We start from the raw sequence: 22,067 nt of genomic DNA on the forward strand, positions 1-22,067 counted from the left end.
CGTGAGAAGTTGAGCCATCAGTAAAGATGTGTGTGTCTTGAGAATACTGCTGAGCTAAGTTGTTTAGAGCAGCTTTTCTTGCTGTTCTTAGCAGTGACACTCTTTATGAACTGCTTGATTTCAGGATATGAGGGTGCCCAAGGAGGAAAAGTTGCAGCCAGTAGTTTAAGTGGCAGACTAATGGCAGGAAGGTGTATAGCCTGGGGACGCGCGCTGGGCCGGTGTCTTGGCAACTCCTCCGTAGTGGGTATGTGCCATGTTTATTTGAGGACAACTAAACTACCAGCTGGGATCTATCTTGGGTTATGGTGTGCGTAATAAAGCCCCTTTCTAATAGTCGAAAACTTCAGTCTTTGGGCTCTTAGCCCAGCCAAAACATTTCGGACCGAAAGCCAGGAATGAATCTTTTACCATCCTAGGGCTCTGAGCGTGGCTTCTTCATATGGAGGCTGAAATCCAAGCGCACAACTCGACGGGTGCAGAACACCCGACATATCAACGAAGAAGTGCTCTTCTGGCCTCCGAAACCCCAACCCTTAGCGATTCTTCCCAAAAACAATTCTTACCAAAAAGCCTTAAGGGTTTAGCTTACGTGAACATCTAACATTGCCAGCCCCCATGTTGGCCGGCTAACTTACAAGCCGCACACACTGACTCTCCTTGGCTGAACTTCAGATCTTTCTCTCTGAGCCGCAGGTGGGTTGGAGATACTGCTGAAATTATGGTTCAAGTAGCAAGCGGCATTGGCGTAAGATTTTTATCATTATCTAAATGGAGGTAGGTCAGGGCAGTTCAGCGTGAGACGGAAGCGGTTTCATTTTTTTCCTAAATTTTTTAGTTCCGCATCTGCTGTATCTATTGTACTGCCACAAGGAGACTTAAGTGCCACGTCGCTGCGGTTTAAGTCAGGTGAGCGGTTGAGCAGACGTGAGTTCAGACTCGAAATATGTTCGACTCTATGATTCAAAATCATACCCAGAACTGAGCCTGCTCGTTTACCGTGTCCATCGAGACACGTGAAAAACAAAGGCCAATTAAACGAGTAGTCATAAACAATATTCACTGAAAAAAGCTCAGGAGAAGTAAAGTTTTATCACTGGGCCTGAATCAGTACCCTTGGTTATCCCCAGGAATGGGCAATCCGCTGAATGAGTATCCTCATCTTCCCTCAGAAGAAAAAAAATATATAGATCCTTGCTAACGACGATATAAAAAGGACTTTTCAGACTGAGAATGTACTAGCCATCCTTATTTGCAACTTTCAGCTTCCGGATTGAGCGGGAGATGCGCCTGAAGTTTGCGGTAGGGACTCAACTCAGCTTGTCTGTTAATGCCGAACGAGCACATTTGGCAACGCTATGCAGAGTAAATAAATGAAGGGTAACTCACCTTTATGTCTGTCAGTTTTCTGATTTCCTCTTCCAAGAATTTGCATGGATCACTCCCTTCCTTATCAATCTGGCGGCTAGGAATAGAAGATAATTAGGAAAATTATATTAGGTGAGAGGGTATGTCTTAAATCGGGAAATCATGACGTTGTGAACATGCAATCTGCCGTTTTGATATCAGTGAAAGGGCTCGTCAGTTCACCTTTGTAGCTAGCGGCAGCACACGTCGGCAGCTTTAACTTGGCTACGTTAGGTTCGAGCACTTGAACTCACTCATTACAATACGCGGCGCTTTTGGGAACTAAGGCATACTCCAATTCATTATTTTCATTTAAGGTGGAAATGGAAGTGACATGATAAGCTACCATGCCTCAAAGAATACAGAAGACTATGAAGCAAGATTACAGACGGAAATAAAGCTCTTCGGCGCGCACACCCTCCCTAACTCTTTCGATACTGCGGAAGAATGGGCGATTTGGAGTATAATGAAAGAAACATTTTTTTCACAACAAGTAGAGCATCCAGCGCATATTGCAATGAATGAAATTTTAGCGTATTTATTACACTTCTGAATGAAATAAAGAGCAGAGTGGTGTGTGAAAAATTACGTGAACATTTATTTATGAAATATGTCATAAACACGAAAAAAGTATATCGCAAAAGAAAAATTACCAGCTGCACTAAGCCAGAACTTTATTAGAGGAAAACTGAAAGATAGAAAGTGTTGCACATGTGTATAGCTGTCATTATATCCACTTTCAGCTATGAGGAAAGATTATTGCACTTTCCATGCCCGGTCAAGTCAGATGTCATGACTGCGGTGTCACTATGAAGAGCAACCAGGGGTGAAGATGTGAAGCAGAGGTAGACTGACAAATGCTTCGCATAACGTTTGATCTTTGTTCCTGTCTTGTTCTCTGATAGCCGAGCTTGCAGTTTCTTCTTTTTTCCATTTTTCGGTTGGTGACTAATGGATTCTATGTGAAGATTTCGGGCGTGGACTTCTTTTACCTCATAATAGCCAAATATTTGTTGAATGAGCTGCTCTCTGAAAGCCAGCTGATCAAATTTGGCATTTTAGCCAAGCCCTAAAACATAAGTATGAATGAAGTATGAATAAGTATGAATAAGTATGAATGAAGCCGGAACCCTTTCGAAGTCTTGCCAATAGATGCTGCTGGCACTGAATCATCCCAGTTGGTTAGGTACAAAAAAAAAAACAGAAAAAGAAAGCAATTTTGGGAAAATATTTTTGATGGTACAAGGCTAGAATAGGTTATTCCTGTGTTTCAGTAGACATATAGTCGCGACAAGTCAACAATTACAATGCATATGATGATTCCAAAGAACTTCAGCATCCCAAACGGATTCGCATCTTCCCATGAGCCGTCACGCCGAACGTATGTTTGCCTGTCTAAAATCTTCATCCATGCCTACTTATTTGTGTTTTCGCATACGGTCTTCATCACTCCCGCCGTGAAGAGGATCAAAAAAGAGTCGAGAGGTCAAGCAAATCTCCGAGCGCCACACCGTAGCGATGCGCCAATATGGACCTGCCTGTCGTCTTGGTTGAAAAACGCGACGCGACCTCGAGAATTTAGCAAACTGTCTTCGCCAAACGTTGTGAAGAACCTGAAGCACCAAAATAAACCACCGTCATTAATTCCAAAGCCTCATGCACCGCAGAAAACAGAGAGCGAACGAAAACAGAACTTACATGCAAGTACGCTCTGACGTTTCAGGCCCCTGAGGCGAAGTCTCGCTGTCGAAACCGAAATGTGACGTTGTACAAGGTTGCCTGACTCATAAACGCGGCTTTCGCCGCAAAAAACGACACCAGAACCAGCCGGCATGCTCGGTGCCAGCTTACGTTTTCGAGGAGCGCGCGGTGATGCAAACGCCATTTTCTCCGGCTGACGCTGCTGCGGCCATAGAGCTAATATAGCTGCGGCCGTTCAAACCTCTATTTTTCACATCGCGCCCTCTTATGTCGAAATACCAAAACAAAAACTGAAATAAAAAAGCAGTCGTTGAGCGTACAAACCAGATGGCGCAGAATGACCACGACGCTCTGACAATTTTTTTTTGCCGGTGATTTAAATCGTTCATATGTGAACAATAGGCGCGGCAGTTAAGCGCGCCCTTAAAAACTTGCTTTTTTGCAACACTCTTTGCTGGCCCTGACTTAACACGAAACTCTTTACACTCGAAGCAGCTTGCCATAATTTTGTACAAAAAGATTGAACCGTCATGCACAAGCTATTCCTTTTTGTGACTAACAACAGCTATTCCTTTTCGTGACTATATATGCACGGCTTAACCGTTAGTGCTAAGAATCATAGCTTAGTGTGCACTGTTTGTCCGCAGCGAAAAACGTATGAAGGCTTTTATACATCCAGAGACAACAACACAAGATCTCGTCTGAGAGCCAGGCGCTTGCCGCTATACCACCACTACACAGGGCTAATATTTCCGAATACGTGGGTTATATACGCTGCATGGGAGCTGCCAATCTAGTCCAGTCGCAGCATTGGACACTTGTTATTCGTGCAATGTGCAGTACTGTTAGAGTGACACGTGTCTGGAGTAGGCTTAGGTATACTTTACAACTTAGAGAATACACTTATAACGCCGTTCTTGGTTCTGGAACGCAATCGAGCCATGCGTCTATACAACCAGAGTTCCGGCAATGCCGTGACAAAGCAACGTTCACTCATAACTCCAGGCGCACCATTCTTTCTTCGCCGCTGTCCCAGAAGTATGGTTCAGTCTGTCCTCTAATCATGCAATGTTGAGCTGGACGGTGTCGACCGCATGGTGTGGCGATGATGACTCGCCGTTCTCATTGCGGTCAGACACAGTTCTTCTTCTTCTTCTTCCTCTCTATAATGGCACATACCCACGTGGGGGGGATTGGCCAAGGTGTAGTGGCACAAATAAGAAAATTTCCATAGGATGACGACAAAATATCGAAGCCAAATGTGAATTTTGAAAATGTATCCATGAAAAACGACAGAACAATGTTTAAAGTTAAGTAGCAAAGAACATTATGGTGAAAAAAACTCCAAGACTTGTAAAGGGGTTAGAAAATCAACGTACCACTTGCCATTATGTAATCATGGAGATTCCCACAAATTGAACCCAATGCAATTCATTTCGCGCTCGCACCGAACGATAATAACACCGGCGGAGATAACGGGAGCCCTGACCTGGAGAGAGGGACTTCCAGGTAATTCTTTCTCTGAAGTGCGAACTTTGGACAGTAGGGAAGGAAATGGTCCACAGATTCATCGACCCCGCATGAATCACATAGGTTTGTCGGTGACCACCCACATCTGCATAGGTATAAATTTAAACTGGGAATCCTGCACCGCAACCGCGTCATTGCTACCTCACACTACCTGGTTTTACAAGAACGAACGTTCCATTTATACGCTATAAGTGCTGATAATCAGTAGTACTTAGTAAGGGATCGCGTAACCTGGCTGATATGTGTTGGAACCGCTGAAACCTGGAGATCGCCAGCAGACTGAAATTCGGGACAGGATGCGTTACTGGCCCGTCGAGCTGACCTTGCTAAATAATCAGCCACCTCGTTGGAATGGATGCCTGCATGACCAGGAACCCAGACAAAACGGACCTCCTTTAAAGTGGACGGGACAAAAAATCGCAGGAAGCGGCACAAAAAATCTTTTTGGGAAGTTTCAAGGGAGACTAAAACTGACAAACAATCAGCCAGGATGATAACGTGAGATACATGACACGGAATTTTGTGCAGGGCTATTCCAAGAGCCGGAAATTCAGCAAAGAATATAGGAATATAATCTGGTATGCTGTTACGGCTCGAGGTAGCGTGGCCAGTTGTTGCGTCACCAAGGGGGCTCGTACATGATGAGGAACAGTCTGAAGCTAGGGAGTTTGTGGGATACGAAAAACAGCAGGTTTAATGGCATGAAACTAAGACACTTATTTACATAAATTTACAAAAGAAGAGCAAGCAATCAAAAATTAAGAGTTCATGACGACGAGCGACTGGATGAGCCTTTTATCCAGGGCCCAGAGCCTCCGTGCTCGCTTTGGTCGCAGGTTAAATAGCCCAAGGCTCCGCCCTTTCACCAGGCGGCAATTCATCGCGACACACAAGATCGGCACTACACAGCACAGCCAACGAAGACACCTGTGGTAGTGCTCACCCGTGGGAACTGGCGAGGAGGAAGCATAAGTCGCATCCCTGTCGCACTGTGTTGGCAGCTCGCGTCCATGGAACACAGGTGTGGCATTATGACGTCGCAGCCGCAGCTGCGCTGGCTTCCTCTGACTCGTTCCGGGTTTTTTTAAGACGAGGGGCCCCCTTTCTTCCCCGGTCGTCGGTTGCTTCTCGAAGGTCGTTGGCACCGAGCCGAGCGTGGGATGAACTTCCATCGACCATTTCCCAGCTGGTCATTCTTTTTGGTGGGGTCATCTTGGGGGTCAAACGACCTTTCGAAATTACCGCTGTTGAATCCACCACTGTTTTCATCCCGGGTCTCAAGATGGCTCGTAACAGATGCCGACAGAATAGCTCCCCACCCATCTCATCCTCATCTTCGTCAGCCTGAGCACGCCCACCGCAGGACAAAGGCGTCTCCCATGTCTCTCCAATTAACCTTGTTCTTTTCCAGCTGCTTCCACCGTATCCCGCAAACTTATTCTCATCCGCCCACTTTCTCCAATTAACCTTGTTCTTTGCCAGCTGCTTCCACCGTATCCCGCAAACTTATTCTCATCCGCCCACTTGAATTTCTGCCACCCACTGCTACGGTTGCGCTCTCTTGGAATCCAATCTGTTAACCTTAAGGACCAGGGGTTATATTCCCTTCGCATTACATGCCCTCCCCAAGCCCACTTCTTGATTGCCAATAGGATATCGTAAACACGAGCTTTTTGCCTCACCCACTCTGCCCGCTTCGGTGTCTTAATGTTACACCTGTCATTTTTCTTTCCTTAGCTCGCTGCGTTGTCCTTAACTTTGTAGGGTCTGCTCGCGGGCAGGTCAAATCTCGCGCCGCTCACCGCGGGTAGCCTCGCACCCCTTCTTCCCGAGTGGTGGCGCGGGGGGGAGCGAGGCTAGGATAAAGCCTTCATAAGGCGCTACCGGGAAGGCTCGCTCTCTCTCTTGGACCAGCCTTGCCAGAGGACCAGCTGACCCCGCTGCCCCAACGACGACCGACCCCCCTGCCATGTGAGAGAATAAACCGTTTTGTACAAAGACCTGCCTCGAGTGACTGCCTGTGCGTCCCCGCGCAGAGGAATCGCCCACAAATAATGGCGCCCAGCGTGCGGCTTTAATTAACACCTTGTGGACGATTTCTCTGCCGATTTTGGGACGTGCAGCCAGACTAGTGGCAGGCCCTCTTTGTTCGGGGCCACGCCGGACCGATAGGGTTAAGGAGCGGGTCAGGCGGAATGTTCGCGGGGTAGCGACTTGTGTAGTGTTGTAAATTTGTTAGGGGCGTTTTCTGTTGTGTATTTCCGTGTGTTTGTAGATAGATTGTTGTGTATATGAATGTTCTTGTTGCCATGAGCAGTTAGCCGGTGCGGCCGGACAGTTAGCGCGAACTATGCCTCCCAGAAAGGATGTTTCAGCCACGGCTTTGGATGACGGGGCAGCCGGTAGTAAGACGGCCTACGCGGCGGCCGTAATTGGGCAGGTGACTGAGATGTTTGCCGCATTAGCCCGTCAGCTCGGTTCGGTGGCTGGCGCCAACCAGGCCGTAGCATCGCTAGCATCGGCGACAACATCGCGCCCGCGGATAAATATGGAGGTCCTCTCCTTTCCCGGGTACACGGACGCGAAATCAGTCAACGAGTTTTTACTACAACTCGAGGACTACCAGACGGCTCTGGGCGCCCCAGATGACGTAATGCTAGGGCAGGTCCTGCCTGTAGCACTCGTCGAGAGCGCGGCGCGATGGAGGCGCTGCCAGCCAACTTTCCAGTCGATGGCGGACTTCAAAGACCGTTTCCGCGCCGAGTTCTTGCCGCCTGATTATGAGCGCCGGATGCTGGAGGAGCTCGCGTTGCGCACCCAACACCCAGAGGAAAGCCTCCTCGAGTACGTACGCGCAATGCAGGAGCTGTACAAGAGGGCAGATCCGACGGCAACCGACCGAGATCAGGTTGCGCGTGTTATCAGGCAGTGCCATCCACGCTTCAAGCCGTATCTGCGGGGCCGCAGTTTTACAAAACTCGAGGCCCTAGCGCAGGAGGCCAAGACCGTACAGGCGGATTTACTGGCCGAACTGCGCTACCAGCCGCCCCCCAGGCCAGCCGAATCGCTAGAACCGGGATGCGCATGGGATGGAGGCCGAGAATGCGCGATGAGGGCTCGGCGCGCCGAGGTAATGGCCGTGGAAAGGCAGGCGGAACCCCCTGTTGTCCCTCGCGCGCTGGACCCGTACGCATTCGAGCAGCGGCGTCGTGCCGGCCTCACAGGCCACGCGCCGAGCGAGCGTCAGGAAGGCGCGGAGAAAGGGGAGAGTCGTCCCCAACCGCTTCGTGGAACGAGGGGTCTTCCGTCCACGCGGCGGGTGAACGACCGGCTTTGCTGGAATTGCAACCAGCCCGGCCACATGGCACGCGAGTGCCAAGCTAGGCGTATGCAGGGAAACGCCAGACGCTGGCGGTGATGTCTGGTGGCACCGGCCTTTCACCGTCAGCGGGAGAATTTCATGGTTGTTAAGGCGCTAGTCAGGAAAAGAACTCCCGCGCCGGCGACGGGGAGGCCTTTGTCCCGCTCGCCTGTAGAGCTCAGGGAGTCGTTCCGTGCTGAAGCCCATTTATGCTAATGCAGTTAGCGGGTCGACGCTACTCTGCACTCGTAGACACGGGCTCAACGCTGTCACTGGTCGGTGACGAGGTGTACGAGGCCTGCCGGATAGGTAACATCCGTGTCAGACCGGCCGAAACCCCGTTAAGCTTAGCAGCTGGGGCGGCAAAGGCAAAGGGAGCAGTGCGTCTTACGATGCGCTTTGACGGCAGAAAGCGGAGACATCGCTTCGTCTATCTGCCTGGCTTGTCGATACCAGTAATTCTGGGAAGGGATTTTCTCTCGAGCGAAGGCATTGTGCTCGACATGGGGGAGAATGGCTATCGTTACAGCCAGCTCGCCCCCATCATTCCCTTCGAAAGCGCATCCTTGCCCAGCTGTCCTGCAAAAAAGGTGGGTGTCCACACCTGTGCGACAGAAAGGCAGGGGAGCTCCCTCGAGATGCTGAGAGACGGTGGCCCGTTAGAAGCGATTATTGCGTCTTTCTCAGGACCCAGTAGTCAGCGCCGAAGGCTCGCGGAAACTTTACTCCCGTTTTCGGATTGCTTCACGGAGAAACCGGGCAGAACCGACCTGCTTCAGCACGAGATTCAGACGGGTGATGCGCGCCCTTTCAGGTGCAACCCGAGGCCGTTAAGTGGGCATAAGAGGCAGCTTCTCGACTGTGCCCTTGACGAGATGATTGACACCAGTGCGGTGAGACCCTCACAAAGTCCCTGGGCGTCACCAGTGGTTCTAGCACCGAAGAGAGATGGATCGGTCAGCTGTGTGTTGATTATCGTAAGCTCAACTCACTGACGCCTACGGTTGCGTACCTTTTTCAGTCGATCGAGGCTGTGATGTACGCGTTAGGGAACGCGAGATTCTTCACAGTCCTAGATGCAAGCAGAGGGTACCTGCAGATTGAGGTGGCCGAAGGTGACATTGAGAAAACCGCATTCACCTGCCACCGCGGGCTCTTCGAATTTACTCGACTCCCGTTTGGTTTGTCTAACGCCCCGAGCACGTTCATGCGACTGATGGACATCGTGCTGGGCGATGCAAGGTTCAAATACGCCATGGCGTACCTCGACGACGTTGTGATATTCTCACAGTCGTTCGAGGAGCACCTCATTCACCTGAATTCCGTTCTCGATAGAATGAGACGTGCCGGTCTAACCATTAATCCAAAGAAAGTGCAGTTGGCATCGAAGAGGGTGAACCTTTTGGGCTTTGTCGTGGATGATGGCACACTGAGACCGAATGATGACCAACTGCAGGCAATTCTGAACTACCCCTGCCCCATGGATGTGAAAAGCTTGCAGAGGTTTTTGGGAATGGTTGCGTTCTACAGGCAATTCATCCCGCGCTGTTCGGAGCTTGCAAGGCCGCTGAACCTGCTGTTGCGTAAAGGCTCGAAGTGGGTCTGGGGCAAGGAACAGAGTGACGCATTTGTTGCCTTGGCTCGCGCGATAGCGAATACCGCTAGTCTGCGCCTCCCCGACCTGAACAAGCAGTTTGTCTTGCAGACAGACGCTAGTGACTACGGTGTTGGAGCTGTTTTGTTACAGGAACACGAGGGCAAACTGCGCCCTGTCGCGTTCGCTAGTCGCACGCTCACATCGGCGGAGCGGAATTACTCCGTGACCGAAAAGGAATGCCTGGCGATCATGTTCGCATTGTCGAAGTTCGACATGTACCTAGACGGAGCGGTCTTCACCGTGCAGACAGATCATCAGGCATTGTCTTGGTTAAAGAGGCTCAAGAACCCCGCAGGCAGACTCGCGAGATGGGCGCTGACGTTGCAACGTTACGCGTACGCCATCGAGTACCGCCGGGGCAGCTTGAATAAGGTGGCCGATGCTTTATCGCGCGCACCGTGGAATGCTGGCGGAAGCGCTTCAGAGGCGCAGCCCAGCTTTGTAAAAAGCGGCGTCACCGCTGTTGGAGAGGAGGAGAGGGCGGACGGGAGTGTCGCGCCCGGTTTGGAGAAAGAGGAGACGGACAAGGGTCCCGCACGGTGCTGTGACGGAAGGGAAACACAGCAGCTCGTGGCGGCGACCGCTCGCCTGCCGAGGAGCGAGGCAGAAAGAAATCTGTCTTGGGGAGTAGCGGTCAGTAGAGAAGAGCTGATCGAGGCCCAGAAAGCAGACGGTCTTTGCCAGCGGGTGCTGAAGGAGCTTGCGAGCAGCGCAGCTTGCACCAGGAACGCTGAGGGCAAGTACGACGCGTATCTGCTGGGCGATGATGGCTTGCTGCTCCGCTATATTCCCCAACTTGACGAGGAAGAGGCGATAGCATCCCCTTTCCGAGTCGTGGTCCCGAGAAGGTTGCGGAAACGGTTCCTGCAGTACTTCCATGACTCAGCGCTGGCAGGCCATGGCAGCGGCAGTAAGACTTACGACAAGTTATGCCGTGTCGCGACCTGGCCAGGCATGAGAAAGGATGTGCTGGGATACGCCCGTACCTGCCCGGTATGCCAGGTAGCCAAGCCTCGGGCGGGCAAGCCCGCTGGCATGATGAAGGCGGTAGTTAGCAACTACCCGTGGCAAGTGGTCGCGTGCGATATCATGGGACCCCTCCCTCGGTCCGCGCGCGGAAACCAATTCATCCTGGTAATAACGGACCACTATTCCAAGTGGGTTGAGGTTTTCCCCCTTACGAAGCTTGTGTCGGAACGAATTTGGGAAAAACTGTTGGAGACTTTCACTCGTTTCGGTTTCCCTTCCGACCTGATTACAGACAATGCTTCGTATTACACAAGCAAAGTCTTTGTAGACTCTTGTCGGGCGCTTCAAATCCGCCACAGGAGAACGAGTCCCTACCACGCTCAGAGCAACATAACCGAGCGGGTGAATCGAAATCTGAAGAGCATGCTGGTCGCGACGACCGAGCAGCACAGAGATTGGGACGCGCGGCTGCCCGAACTGGCGTTCGCTACAAGGACAACCGTGAACAGGTCAGTGGGTATTACACCCGCTTACTTGAATTTTGGGAGAGAGATCGCTTTTCCGCAAGAGAATGCCCTACTCGACGCGGCGGGGCCTGCGCCCCCTCCGCTTTCGCAGTACGCGGCAAGGCTCCGGGAGTGCCTGGAGGCAGCGCAGCGCGCAGCCCTAGAAAACCTCGATGTCGCGCGCATGGAGCAGGCGGATCAGTACAACAAAGGTCGCCGTCACGTCGTTTTCAACACGGGCGACTTAGTACTCAAGAGAACGCACCCACTTAGTAACGCAGCGCGCGGTTTCGCCGCGTCGCTAGCGCACAAGTGGGCTCGGCCGTACGAAGTTACGGCACGGACTACGCCGCTCACCTACCAGCTGCGGTTGTTGACAAACGGCGAAATCGCCGGTCCGGTGCATGTCGCTGATTTGAAGGCTTTCCACCTTCGCAAGGACGATGGCTGCGAAGCGGTGGAAAATCAGCGCGATGCGGCGATCTCACCTCCGGGAGGACGAGCAGGTAGCGGTGCGGTTCACAACCGACGCTACAACCTGAGGACCAGGTAGCACCCGTGTCTCTCGATTAATAATCACTCGCAGTGCTCTCGCCCTCTCAGTTTGCCTTCTTAGGAAGCTCCAGCGGACCGACGCCCGTGGCTCGGACTCCAGAAGGCAAGGCAGACCACCGTCGAACGGTGGCCGCCATCAAGGCGCGCCACCCGGCTGGCGGCAGGAGCCGCGCGAGTGGCGCAGGTTCCACGGCCGCGGTGGCCCCCACCGCCAGCCAAACCACGTGCCTAACCACTGGAGAGCACCTCCCAGTGGTGCAGGCCAACGCAAGGGCGCCAGGGATCATCAATCGCAAGGCACCCCTCAGCACCCAGCCGGCGCTTCGGCCGCCGAGCAGCCGCAACCCAGGCGGTCCAGGAGCCATCGGCCGCTTCTGCAACGATGAGGAGCGGGCCCGCCTGGGCTCGCTCTGCGGCACACTTGTCGTGCACCGGCTCCGCCATGAGGCCGGTGCGTTGCATAACTGGCATAACGGCGACTGCAGCACCTTTCCCTGCTGCGGCACTGCAGAGGGGCAGCCCGGAGGAGGCGGCCCTCCGCATCCTCCAGTCCAGCCGCCCAGACCTGCTGTCCCCGGCGGCCGAGGAGCTTTGGAGGGCGCTGCCGGCAGAACCCCAGTGGAGCCAGGCGCCTCGGTGCCCCAGGCGGCTCGTGAGGAGCCCATCCAGCTAGCGGTGAGCGGCCCCCCCGGCGAGCACCCCTCCCCCCTGCGACGACTCTATGGACCCGGACCCGGTGGTCATCGAACGCCTACTGGCGGACCCCGGGACGGACGTTTGAGGGGGGGGGGGGAGATGTAGGGTCTGCTCGTGAGCAGGTCAAATCTCGCGCCGCTCACCGCGGGTAGCCTCGGACCCCTTCTTCCCGAGTGGTGGGGCGGGGGGAGCGAGGCTAGGAGAAAGCCTTCATAAGGCGCTACCGGGAAGGCTCGCTCTCTCTCTTGGACCAGCCCTGCCAGAGGACCAGCTGACCCCGCTGCCCCAACGACGACCGACCCCCCTGCCATATGAGAGAATAAACCGTTTTGTACAAAGACCTGCCTCGAGTGACTGCCTGTGCGTCCCCGCGCAGAGGAATCGCCCACAACTTATGCGGAATCCTCTTTATTAGCCTCCGCGTTTCTCCCCCATAGATGAGTACCGGTAAGATACAGCTGTTGTATACTTTTGAAGCGAAAAGCTTGACTAGGCTAGTAAAACTCGAGTCTGGCGTATGCTCCGTGATCAGAATTAGTTGCAGCAGCGCATGCGCTGAACCGAGGGATGTCACAGGAGAGGCGCAAAAAAACAAACAAAGACAAGCAGAGTGCCAGGAAACTCTCATATCTCGGTGGTCACCCAAACCACGCCGTAAGGGAAGAAAAATGAAAGAAAATTGGTTTTAAGGAAAGGAAACGACGCCTGTCTCTCTCCTATCTCGGTGGGTACCCGAACCACGCCGTAAGGACATTAAGGAAAATGAAATGAAATTAAAATTGCTTTTAAGGAAAGCAAATGCCTGTCTCTCATATCTTTCTGTACACCCAAAAGGAATGCACACCACAGTACATGTCTCTAAAGCGCATGCACTCATTCAGTGAAATGACGCAGGCCTGCAAAGCCGAGCATCGACTGTACCCCCCACCCCATCCCTCCCTCGACAATTACCATCAGACACTTTGGAGACGACTCCGAATAAGCACTTCACCCTCCCCTTATATACGCTCGCGCTATCACGAAGGCCACACAAACTCCTCTGCACCCTCTTCCGCCACCCCAAAGCCACTCTCGACCATATCCTTCCCCGCGGGGCCTGGATCACCTTACCAGTTGGGAAGCATGGGAGACCCTACTGCGCTCCGAGGACCCGGCCAAGCAAGCCATCGCCGCAGGCTGGGCTGCCAGCGTCATGAGCCTCCGGCACATGAACGTTTGATGCAGTGGGGCCGTGTGGGGGCCAACAGACCTACGCGTCCCAAACTCCCTAGTTTCAAATAAAGTTTTCACCACCACCACTACACGGATTCGTCGGGGGATTTTCGGAACTAGGTGTGTCGACGATGGTGCTTCAGATCTCTGCTATCTATCTCAAAGCTGTCTCAGCTCTGCGGGCGCGTGGCGGAAGGTAGGCGCAGGGTCGCGTGCACGACGAAGCATGAACACCGATATGCCAACTGTGCCACTGATGTGGTATACCAGTTCCCGCTGCGATGCGGCAGAGTATACGCTGGCCAGACGAGTCAATGTCTAAACGATAGGCTGCGACAGCACTTCCGGTCTTTGAAACCCGATAATGGCGCTAATCTGCCGAGACACTGCAGGGAATGCGATGGCTGCTACCCACAGTTGAACAAAGCCACCATCATCGGAAGGGGCAGATCGAGGCTTGAAAGGGAGATTTTAGAAGCGGCACGCATGCGCAAACTTGGGCTTGATATGTGTGTGCGTGAGCCTTCCGTGGTGCTTTTAGATAAAGAGACCCGGTTTCTGTTAAACCTGTGACGGGCATTTCATTGTTATTTTTTGTTCGTTTCGATGTATTTCATTAACTATCTCGTGTGTTCCACGTGTCACTATCTCAGTTCTCTTAATGTAACGATGTTACGTACGCTATGCGCAGATGCAACCTGTGCTGCAACATGTCTTTTTCCAATAAACTTCGGTTGCTAGTTACCGCTCGTCCTGTCCTCTTCTCGTTCTTCAGTCCTGTCCAAGTTCGCGGTTATTCCTCCTCTCCAACATCTAGCATAGCATTTAGCTGTTTAAACGTCCCAAACTCCCCTGTTTCAAAAAAAGTTTTCACCACCACCACCACACGGAATCGTCGGGAGATTTTTGGAACTAGTTGTGTCGACGATGGTGCGTCGGACAGCGGAGCGCCGCGCGTGCCAGCCCCGCGTTGCGGGTGTGCACGCGCGAATGGTGTGTGCGAGGCGGGCACGAAGAGCGGAGAGCTGACGTGTCAGTAAACCGAGGTGTGAAGGAAGACTGCAGCGGAAGTCTGGCTATTCAATCGTGCAGTTGGCAGCCGTCGGACGTTGGGTCCGTGCTGCCGGACACTTCACTTGGATCACCAACGCAGGAATACTGCATCCCGTTCAAGTTCGGAAGTGGCAGCCTTCAGTGGCAAGGCTTCCTATCCTTCGATAGGAAGCCTTGGCAGCTACCACCGCTGTCAAGGCTTCCTTCGCACTTCGCACTTCGGCAGTTCGCACTCGTATTCTGTCGAAAAGGGCTTGCTGTACCGCATCTATCACCTCGCCCCTGGCACAGAGGTTCGACGGGTAGTGCTTCCAAAGCCTTCCAGATCGCAGATGTTAAGCCTTCCCCACGATAACCGCCCGTTGGTGGGGCATCAAGGCATTAAGAAGACTACAGATCGAGTTCTGGAAGAATTCTACTTTCAAGGAGTGCAGAAGCAGATTAAAAGGTATATCAGGTCATGCGATACCTGCAATAAAACGTGCCAGAAAGGCAAAGTAGGGAAAGCTCCGTTGGAACGCATGCCTCTTATCGACACTCCTTTTGATCGAGTCGCTGCCGTTATTATCGGTCCGCTGTCGCCCACATCGCTGAAAGGGAAAAGATATATCCTCACTCTCGTCGATTTGGCCACGCGGTATCCCAATGCGGTGGCTCTGCCGAATATAGATTCAGCGACCGTGGCAGAAGGTTTGGTGGCGATGCTTTCAAAAATAGGTGTTCCGAGAGAGATCCTCTTTGACCAGGGCTGCTGTTTGACACCGGAAATGATGAGAGAGCTCAATGATTCCTTGGCCGTGAAATATCTCAGCACGACCCCTTACGATCCAATGTGCAATGGGATGGTGGAGTAATTTAACGGCACACTCTAGCAAGCAATAAAATTTTTTCTCACCTGCAAGGAAGCGCGGTTTCTCACTCATTTTAGTTGTGATTTCTCATGAACAATTCCAATGTTTCCAGAAAGGCAGCCTGCCACTCAGGTGCCAGGGGCGCTTATATCGACACCGCCGTTGCAAGCGAAAGCAGTGGCTGGTCTCTTTGGCGGATATCACCAGTATGATTATATGCTTATCTATTTTTGTACCACATGATTGTTCACAAGCGTTGCTCAAATACAACTTTTTTTATTAATGTCATTGCTAATACTGCACACCTCCTCGATGAGGTGGCAGTCATCGTGTCCACTGAGTTGGATATAGCTACTACACTGTCTACATTTTGTGTCCCCAATGTCGGGGCTCGCAAACGCCATAACGGGTTTTCTACGACCAAAAATCGGCAATACCACATGAAATGATGGTTTTAAATTTTTCTTCGGTGCTTCTGAACACCGCAGCCGGCTAAAAAACCATAATCGATCAAAGTAAGCGGACTCTGTTTTAACTAAATAAGTTCTTACTTGGACCAATTTCACATATATACTCTCGTACAGGGTCTTTCTATATGACTGGGTTAAAAGTAGATACCTGTCGCGCATTTTCTACTGCGCGAAGCTATACAGAACGCGCGAAGCTTTATGAAGACCCATTTGAGCAAGCCGTTCAATTCTGAAACTACTCTTTGGTAGGCTTCGTCTCCACAAGGACTGGCATTTTGATGGCACTGACGGCTAATAAAGGCTACTAAGCCAGCGAATATGCATTCGCTTCGAAGCACTGGCCATCTGTTGCTTGAAATGAGACGTAAACTCGACGACAGGGCTGAGCGGTCTTAAGCGTTTCTAAGTGATTTGAGCTGGGGCTGAATCGGTAATCCTTCAGAGCTTCCAAATTTCTCGTGTGACCAGTTGTGGATCTCGGCTACTGAACTTTGCCTCCTAGCTAGAACAGATGCATAAAAAAGTTAAGTACGAACCTATCGGCGCCGTCATAGATCTCCATTTCTCAGTTGACGATCCGCTCGAAGCCGTCGTACGAAGTCGCGGTTATCTTATTTGCACTGAAAGAACCCCTCTGTTGGTGCCGTGTGCATAAACGTCATATCGCAGGTGCGCTTTCTTTGTTTCTTCCTTCCTTACCAGAGCCACTTTCCCGTCTCGTGCGAGATATGGCGGTGACTGAGTGCTCGGGCGTGCTTCCTTGTCGCCTGAAAGAAGCCCCACTAAAGTCTGTGCGCTATATGTTGAAACAAAGACTGTCGCAATATGGGTAGGCCGACGCTGCTATGGCTTGCTAGCATTACATTCCTGCTGCGGGGATGCACACTTTGCATTTTGGGAACTCGACAGCTGCTTGTGATTTTTTTATAATACGTGTCCCTGCTGAAGCCTTTATAATAGGCGATATCAGTTGTCATTAATGCATTTTATTATTTGCGCCTGAGTCCAGCTTACCAGTAGTTCCATTAGGACTGTACACAATTTAGTGACTCTCTTCCCGCAACTGCCTGGACTAGGAACCTGGAACTACGAGCTAGTCCCCAACTCAGGTGCAGCCAGGGGAGCCCTGGAAGCAACCTCTGTAGCGCATGTTTTTTGTCGAAGCAGCCAAATTTTCCCGCACCGCAGCGTTAAGAGTAATCGCGTTTTCGAAATTATAAACAGCTCATATCGATGATAGTAGTGTCTATAGACATTCTTCCAAGAGCACATCACTAAAGAAATTTGGGTGCCAGGCCGGACGACGCTTGTGCCTATTTTTACCGACGTGTGTCCATGAGAGGGTATGAGCATAAGCACAGTAAAAGCAGCAAGGAAACGCCCTTGTTGATAATTTAGTCAAGATTTCGCATGTTCAAATCACTTTGGCTTCTTTAAGGAATGATTTTGTGCCCTTGTTGCGCAGCGACTGTGAGGGAGCGATTTTTTCATCTTTCTTTTGTTTTCTCGGTCAGGAAATGGAAGTGAACATTTTTAATACTTGATGCCGGTCCGAGCCAACTGTTCCTTAACATGCCGCTAAACAATGTTTTGCGTTTATTTGGCCAAAAGAAATTGACACTAGTGAGCATGCTGCTCATATTGTATGTAGTTGAGCCTTATAAACGATATTCATTCACATATTGACTTTGAGATCACGAAAGACACCTGGTGTAAAAGAGAGCTGCTCAAGTAGGCCATGGATTGTAAAGAATGATTGAAAGTTTTAAGGCGAGAGCACTATATAGCTATGTACGCGTCACCAAAAAGTGTCCGCAAATCCTTTTCAGCACGCTCGTGTCGTTCTATGATGATATAAGAAAAAGTTCGAAGGAAGGCATTAGGTAGTGGCTGAAAACGTCTTCTTAAATTTTGTTGATATAAAGTAATTAGTTCATTAATTAAACGCCAGAACACAATTAGACGTCGGAAGAGCCTTGGACATCGATATAGCACTTGGGCGTCAGGATAGCCACGGCGTCTGTATTAATCTGTGGACATTTTGTTGCCGCAATGCTTCAGTGCGGGCGCCGGAGCTGAAAACAAAAATAAAAAATTGAGGAACAAAAACAACAAAAACTACAAAAACAAACAATGGAGGGAGAAAAAGAGGGCAGGGAAAGGATCTCGCATTTCCGCTCTTAAGCACACTTAAGTGCAATCGTGTAATATTTTTATATACTACGTGGGCCCAGCGACGCTTGCATTTAATCAACACATACTTGATTGCGTCGTACAGTATGCATGCAGATGCCAGCCATAACAGTCTAAGCTAGGGGTAATTATTTGGGAAAAGACGACCTCTCGACCATCCGCTTACCTGCAATAATCATGTCCTGTTTGCTTGTCGAAATCTAGGGATTGTCGTAGTCAAGATGCAAGGTCTGCGAGAGAAAACTGCTATCAGTCTAAAGATAACCATCCTATAAGGCAGTACAGCAATCAGTACTTATATATGCGACCGAATTATACGGTACACGTTCTAGCGGGAGAAACGAAACTTTTATTTTCCTAATTAAAAGTAGAGTGTACAGGGAACTGAAGTAAAAGTATTAGGAACGCATATATTGACCAGAACAGTTTGTTACCGCAGAAATTCTGCCAGTACAGGAGTTATCAACTATAGTGTCCTAAACGCGATTGTTATTCAAATATTTTTGAAGTACTGTGCGAAGAACTCCCATTTCGAAAAATTGCACAATATTTTCAACTACGAGCGCTTAACAGCCATAAAAAACTGGAAATTTCTATATACCTAACAATTTAAATGAAGTAAGTGAAGCGCTTTTTAAAAGATTAAGAATATAAAAGAACAGAGAAACTAACATATTTGATGATAACGTAAATGTTCTCATTTGTATTAATGAGCCGAGTGGCAAATTTGGTCTTCATTCATTTTCGTATTGACACTTTCAATTAAAATTGTGTTGTTTTATAGGATTCACTGCTTTATTTTCTCATTGAACAATGTTTCAGCTGCTGTGAAACCTAATAAGAAGCACAGTGCGGTTCGGTTGTCTACAACATTTTTATATCGAATTCATTTCGAATAAATGTTCTTCATCTTCCTGCAGTAAATGCATATACTGGGACAACAGAAGTAGCGAACATACCTCACATGCTCTTCGGCGCTGTTTCAAGTGCATTTCTTGTGCCACCAAGCTCTTCTTCAAACGTTTGACTTGTGAGACCAGTGTCATCTTTTTTTCCTGTGAAGTATGTAATACGTTGGCACATTTCTTTCATAACAACACTACAAGATATTGCAACAGAACTACTAAGCTTGCCATTGGGCTAAATATAATAAGCTGTCCTTTAATGGTAATGCTCTAAATGTTTGCCTCATTCAGAAACACAACGTTGAGACACTCGTATATGCGGGAAATATTTATGCTCTCAATATAGACCACTTTTTTCTTGACTGCAGCGGTCTAATAAATATCAGGCTACCAGGCATAAATCTCAGGCTATCCGGCATAAATATCAGGCTACTTTAAGTATCATATCCATATTTCTAATTACTTTGCCCTCTTTGTCCTGTACCAAATACATCTGATTCTTGAGCATGCTTTGTTTCCTCTTGCCCGGTTTAAGCCACCTGCGTACTTAGATACACCTTCTACTCTCGCTATATTAAAGTTTCTTAAATAGGTTATGTTGCGTCTGTTGATTAGCTTTGATGCCACTGCCACTTTGATTCTATATGCGTTGTTAGAGGCTTTCATGTTTTAGCGTTTCTTAATCAGGCTTATCGTCCCCTTTGTGAGCTTGGCGCTATCTCGTCTAAACATAATATCACCTGCTTCTACGCGTAGTTTGCGCTAGGCAATAATGGCTGAGAGATTATCGCCCACTTCTGAACATTAAGGTCGTCGTCCTCGGTTAGAGCTAACAATCCGGTCAACAGCGAAATCCCGTATTCCTCTTGTTTCCTTTTTACGGCTAACGCATTGAAGGACTTTTGACTCAGTATATTTTCTGTTCCCTCCTCATGTCTACTTAAATCGAGGCCTTCCAATCCTATAGTCGCTACATTTCAATTTTTTGAGGACCTCCAGATTCTGCACAATGCTATGGTGAGCACATAGTGTGAAGTCTATTTCATTACTAATTTCGCCATTGGGGCTCTTCCACACCTGCATCATGTTCTCCTCATTGCATAAAAAGATTGTCATAATCCGTAAAGTATTTCCCTCTGCGAACTCCCCCTTGGATTCCTAGTACTTTGGTCATAGCCACCCACTGCCTTGTGTCTAGCCTGCTTCTTGCCTGCCTTGTCGTGCAACTCCTCATTACTGAATTATACTGTAGTCTCACTTTACTCATTGCCGATTACAAGTCTTCATAGAAACTTTCGACTATCTTGCCATGATGGCTGGAAGTACGAGAGTTGGCCGTACCACCATCAGTTTGTACCACATTCTAAGCTTAATATCATAACTGCCTCCTTCTCGCTAACACTACAGCATTCCTCTGTGTTGTCACTTATATCCTTATTTATGAAGAACCCAACGCTTTTTTACGCTAATCCAGGATAGCATAGCACATGACCGCTCTTTAGCACTGTACACGACCCATCTACCTTCTTAACCACACTAAACCCAATGACATCCAATTTAGTACCCTCTAGTTCTAGAACAGCACTGCAAAACTGGCCTCACTGGATAAAGCTCGAGCGTTAAACGTTGCCAAGCGCAGCTTCGAATAGAGGCTTGTACGGTGGCAGAATTCTGAGCAGTCTCCGCGGCATCGCAGGTCTGACATCAACTTGTGCAGTTCTCCACAGCCGCCAGGTATTGAGGGTCGAGAGTTTTAATGTCGTGTTCATAGAAGAGGTTGTGGCTATATCTAGTTGGGGACTGAGAGCCCGTTTCCGATTCTGGTCACCAAAATCAGGCCGCACCCAACGCCATCGACATCCTTTCTTCTTCTTCGGTTGGGCATTGCGTGTACCTAAGATTCGAACCGCAAGTACTCTTGCACGTGAGATGGGTGCTCTACCTCTACGCCACCGTTGCAAGTGAGATATGTGGTGTTTATTTTTTTCCCGTGCTCCAAAAAGCTTGCAGGCTACACACGTATTTAACTTGTAACACAATTAAAAGCGCAAGAACGGAGTCCGGGTTTTGTTTTGTATCCTTTATCGCTTTTTCAACTATCTCAGGTAATACAACTTAGAGGACACATTTATTCCTAAAACTGTGAGCGAACTGATCATTTAGTGGGTGTACTCCTTACGTCGGCAAAACAAAAATGCTTCCTACCCGACGGAGAGTCTCAGAAAAAGGACTAACTGCGCACAACAGAAGCCAGATTTGACAGTCGGCTTGTGACGAGCCTGATTCATTCAAGTCCGCTAGGGGATTACTCCTGTGACCGGCGGGAGCTTCATGCTTGAATGGAGCCAACATTAAATATAAGGAATTTTATTAATGAATGTGTTTTAATCAATCGCTTGTCAATACACAAATGTTGGCGCTGTTTTTCCTGTACTAACTTCAATGAGTACCCGTGTAGGGCTAGTTTGTTGACATAAATTTTTGCCGGGTGCTTGTTTTACACGAGGAAGCAGTCATGCCCGTTGATTTCAAATCTAGCCTATCTTCGCGACAATAATTGGCCAGAGCTGACTGCACCTTTCGGCCTTCCATCAAGTTAATACATAGACCCTTGCTCAAATCCTTAAATGCGCAGACCAATTTCTTGCTATTCTTATTTGGGGTGACACGATATTTATATTCTTCTTGCGAATTCTAATCGTGCATTTGGAGCCGAAGCGGGTATTTGGTATGTGGTTCTCCACATTTGAGCCAAACGTCCGAAAATAAGGCACATCCAATAGATGTTTTGTTCGCAACGAACCCGCGTTTCCTTGTTGGTTCTGGTTGGTGTTTCCTTGTTGGTGGTGGATAAAATCTCTATTCTGTTTACTGTACTTTCTCGTGCAGTTCAGCCCACTCTAAACAAAGATGCTTTTTGAAATATGTGTACGTTGGAAATTACCCTGTTCGTCGCAAAAATTAGGTAACCGTCCAAATACGAAATTTTTAGCCCCATTGA

The 22,067-nt window shown here is 49.6% G+C and overlaps 1 protein-coding gene and 1 long non-coding RNA gene across 2 annotated transcripts in view; both read right to left on the reverse strand.

The window, feature by feature from the left end:
* LOC149329831 (uncharacterized) overlaps positions 1–16,795 on the reverse strand; it is a 41,438-nt gene extending 24,643 nt beyond the window's left edge. The window contains exons 1-2 of the long non-coding RNA XR_016285610.1: positions 16,505–16,795; positions 1,390–1,465 (exon numbers count right to left, since the gene is read on the reverse strand). This is a non-coding gene — a long non-coding RNA (uncharacterized LOC149329831). The remainder of the gene's footprint in view (positions 1–1,389; positions 1,466–16,504) is intronic.
* A 139-nt stretch (positions 16,796–16,934) lies between these two features.
* LOC149329832 (uncharacterized) overlaps positions 16,935–22,067 on the reverse strand; it is a 49,324-nt gene continuing 44,191 nt past the window's right edge. Inside the window, exons 15-17 of the mRNA XM_089560532.1 lie at positions 19,121–19,216; positions 18,328–18,391; positions 16,935–18,043 (exon numbers count right to left, since the gene is read on the reverse strand). Coding sequence (XP_089416658.1) covers positions 18,362–18,391; positions 19,121–19,216 — 126 coding nt within the window. The 3' untranslated portion in view covers positions 16,935–18,043; positions 18,328–18,361. The remainder of the gene's footprint in view (positions 18,044–18,327; positions 18,392–19,120; positions 19,217–22,067) is intronic.

This window comes from Amblyomma mixtum, chromosome 9, assembly GCF_055824585.1.
Source record: "Amblyomma mixtum isolate Tamu chromosome 9, ASM5582458v1, whole genome shotgun sequence".
NCBI lineage: Eukaryota > Metazoa > Arthropoda > Arachnida > Ixodida > Ixodidae > Amblyomma > Amblyomma mixtum.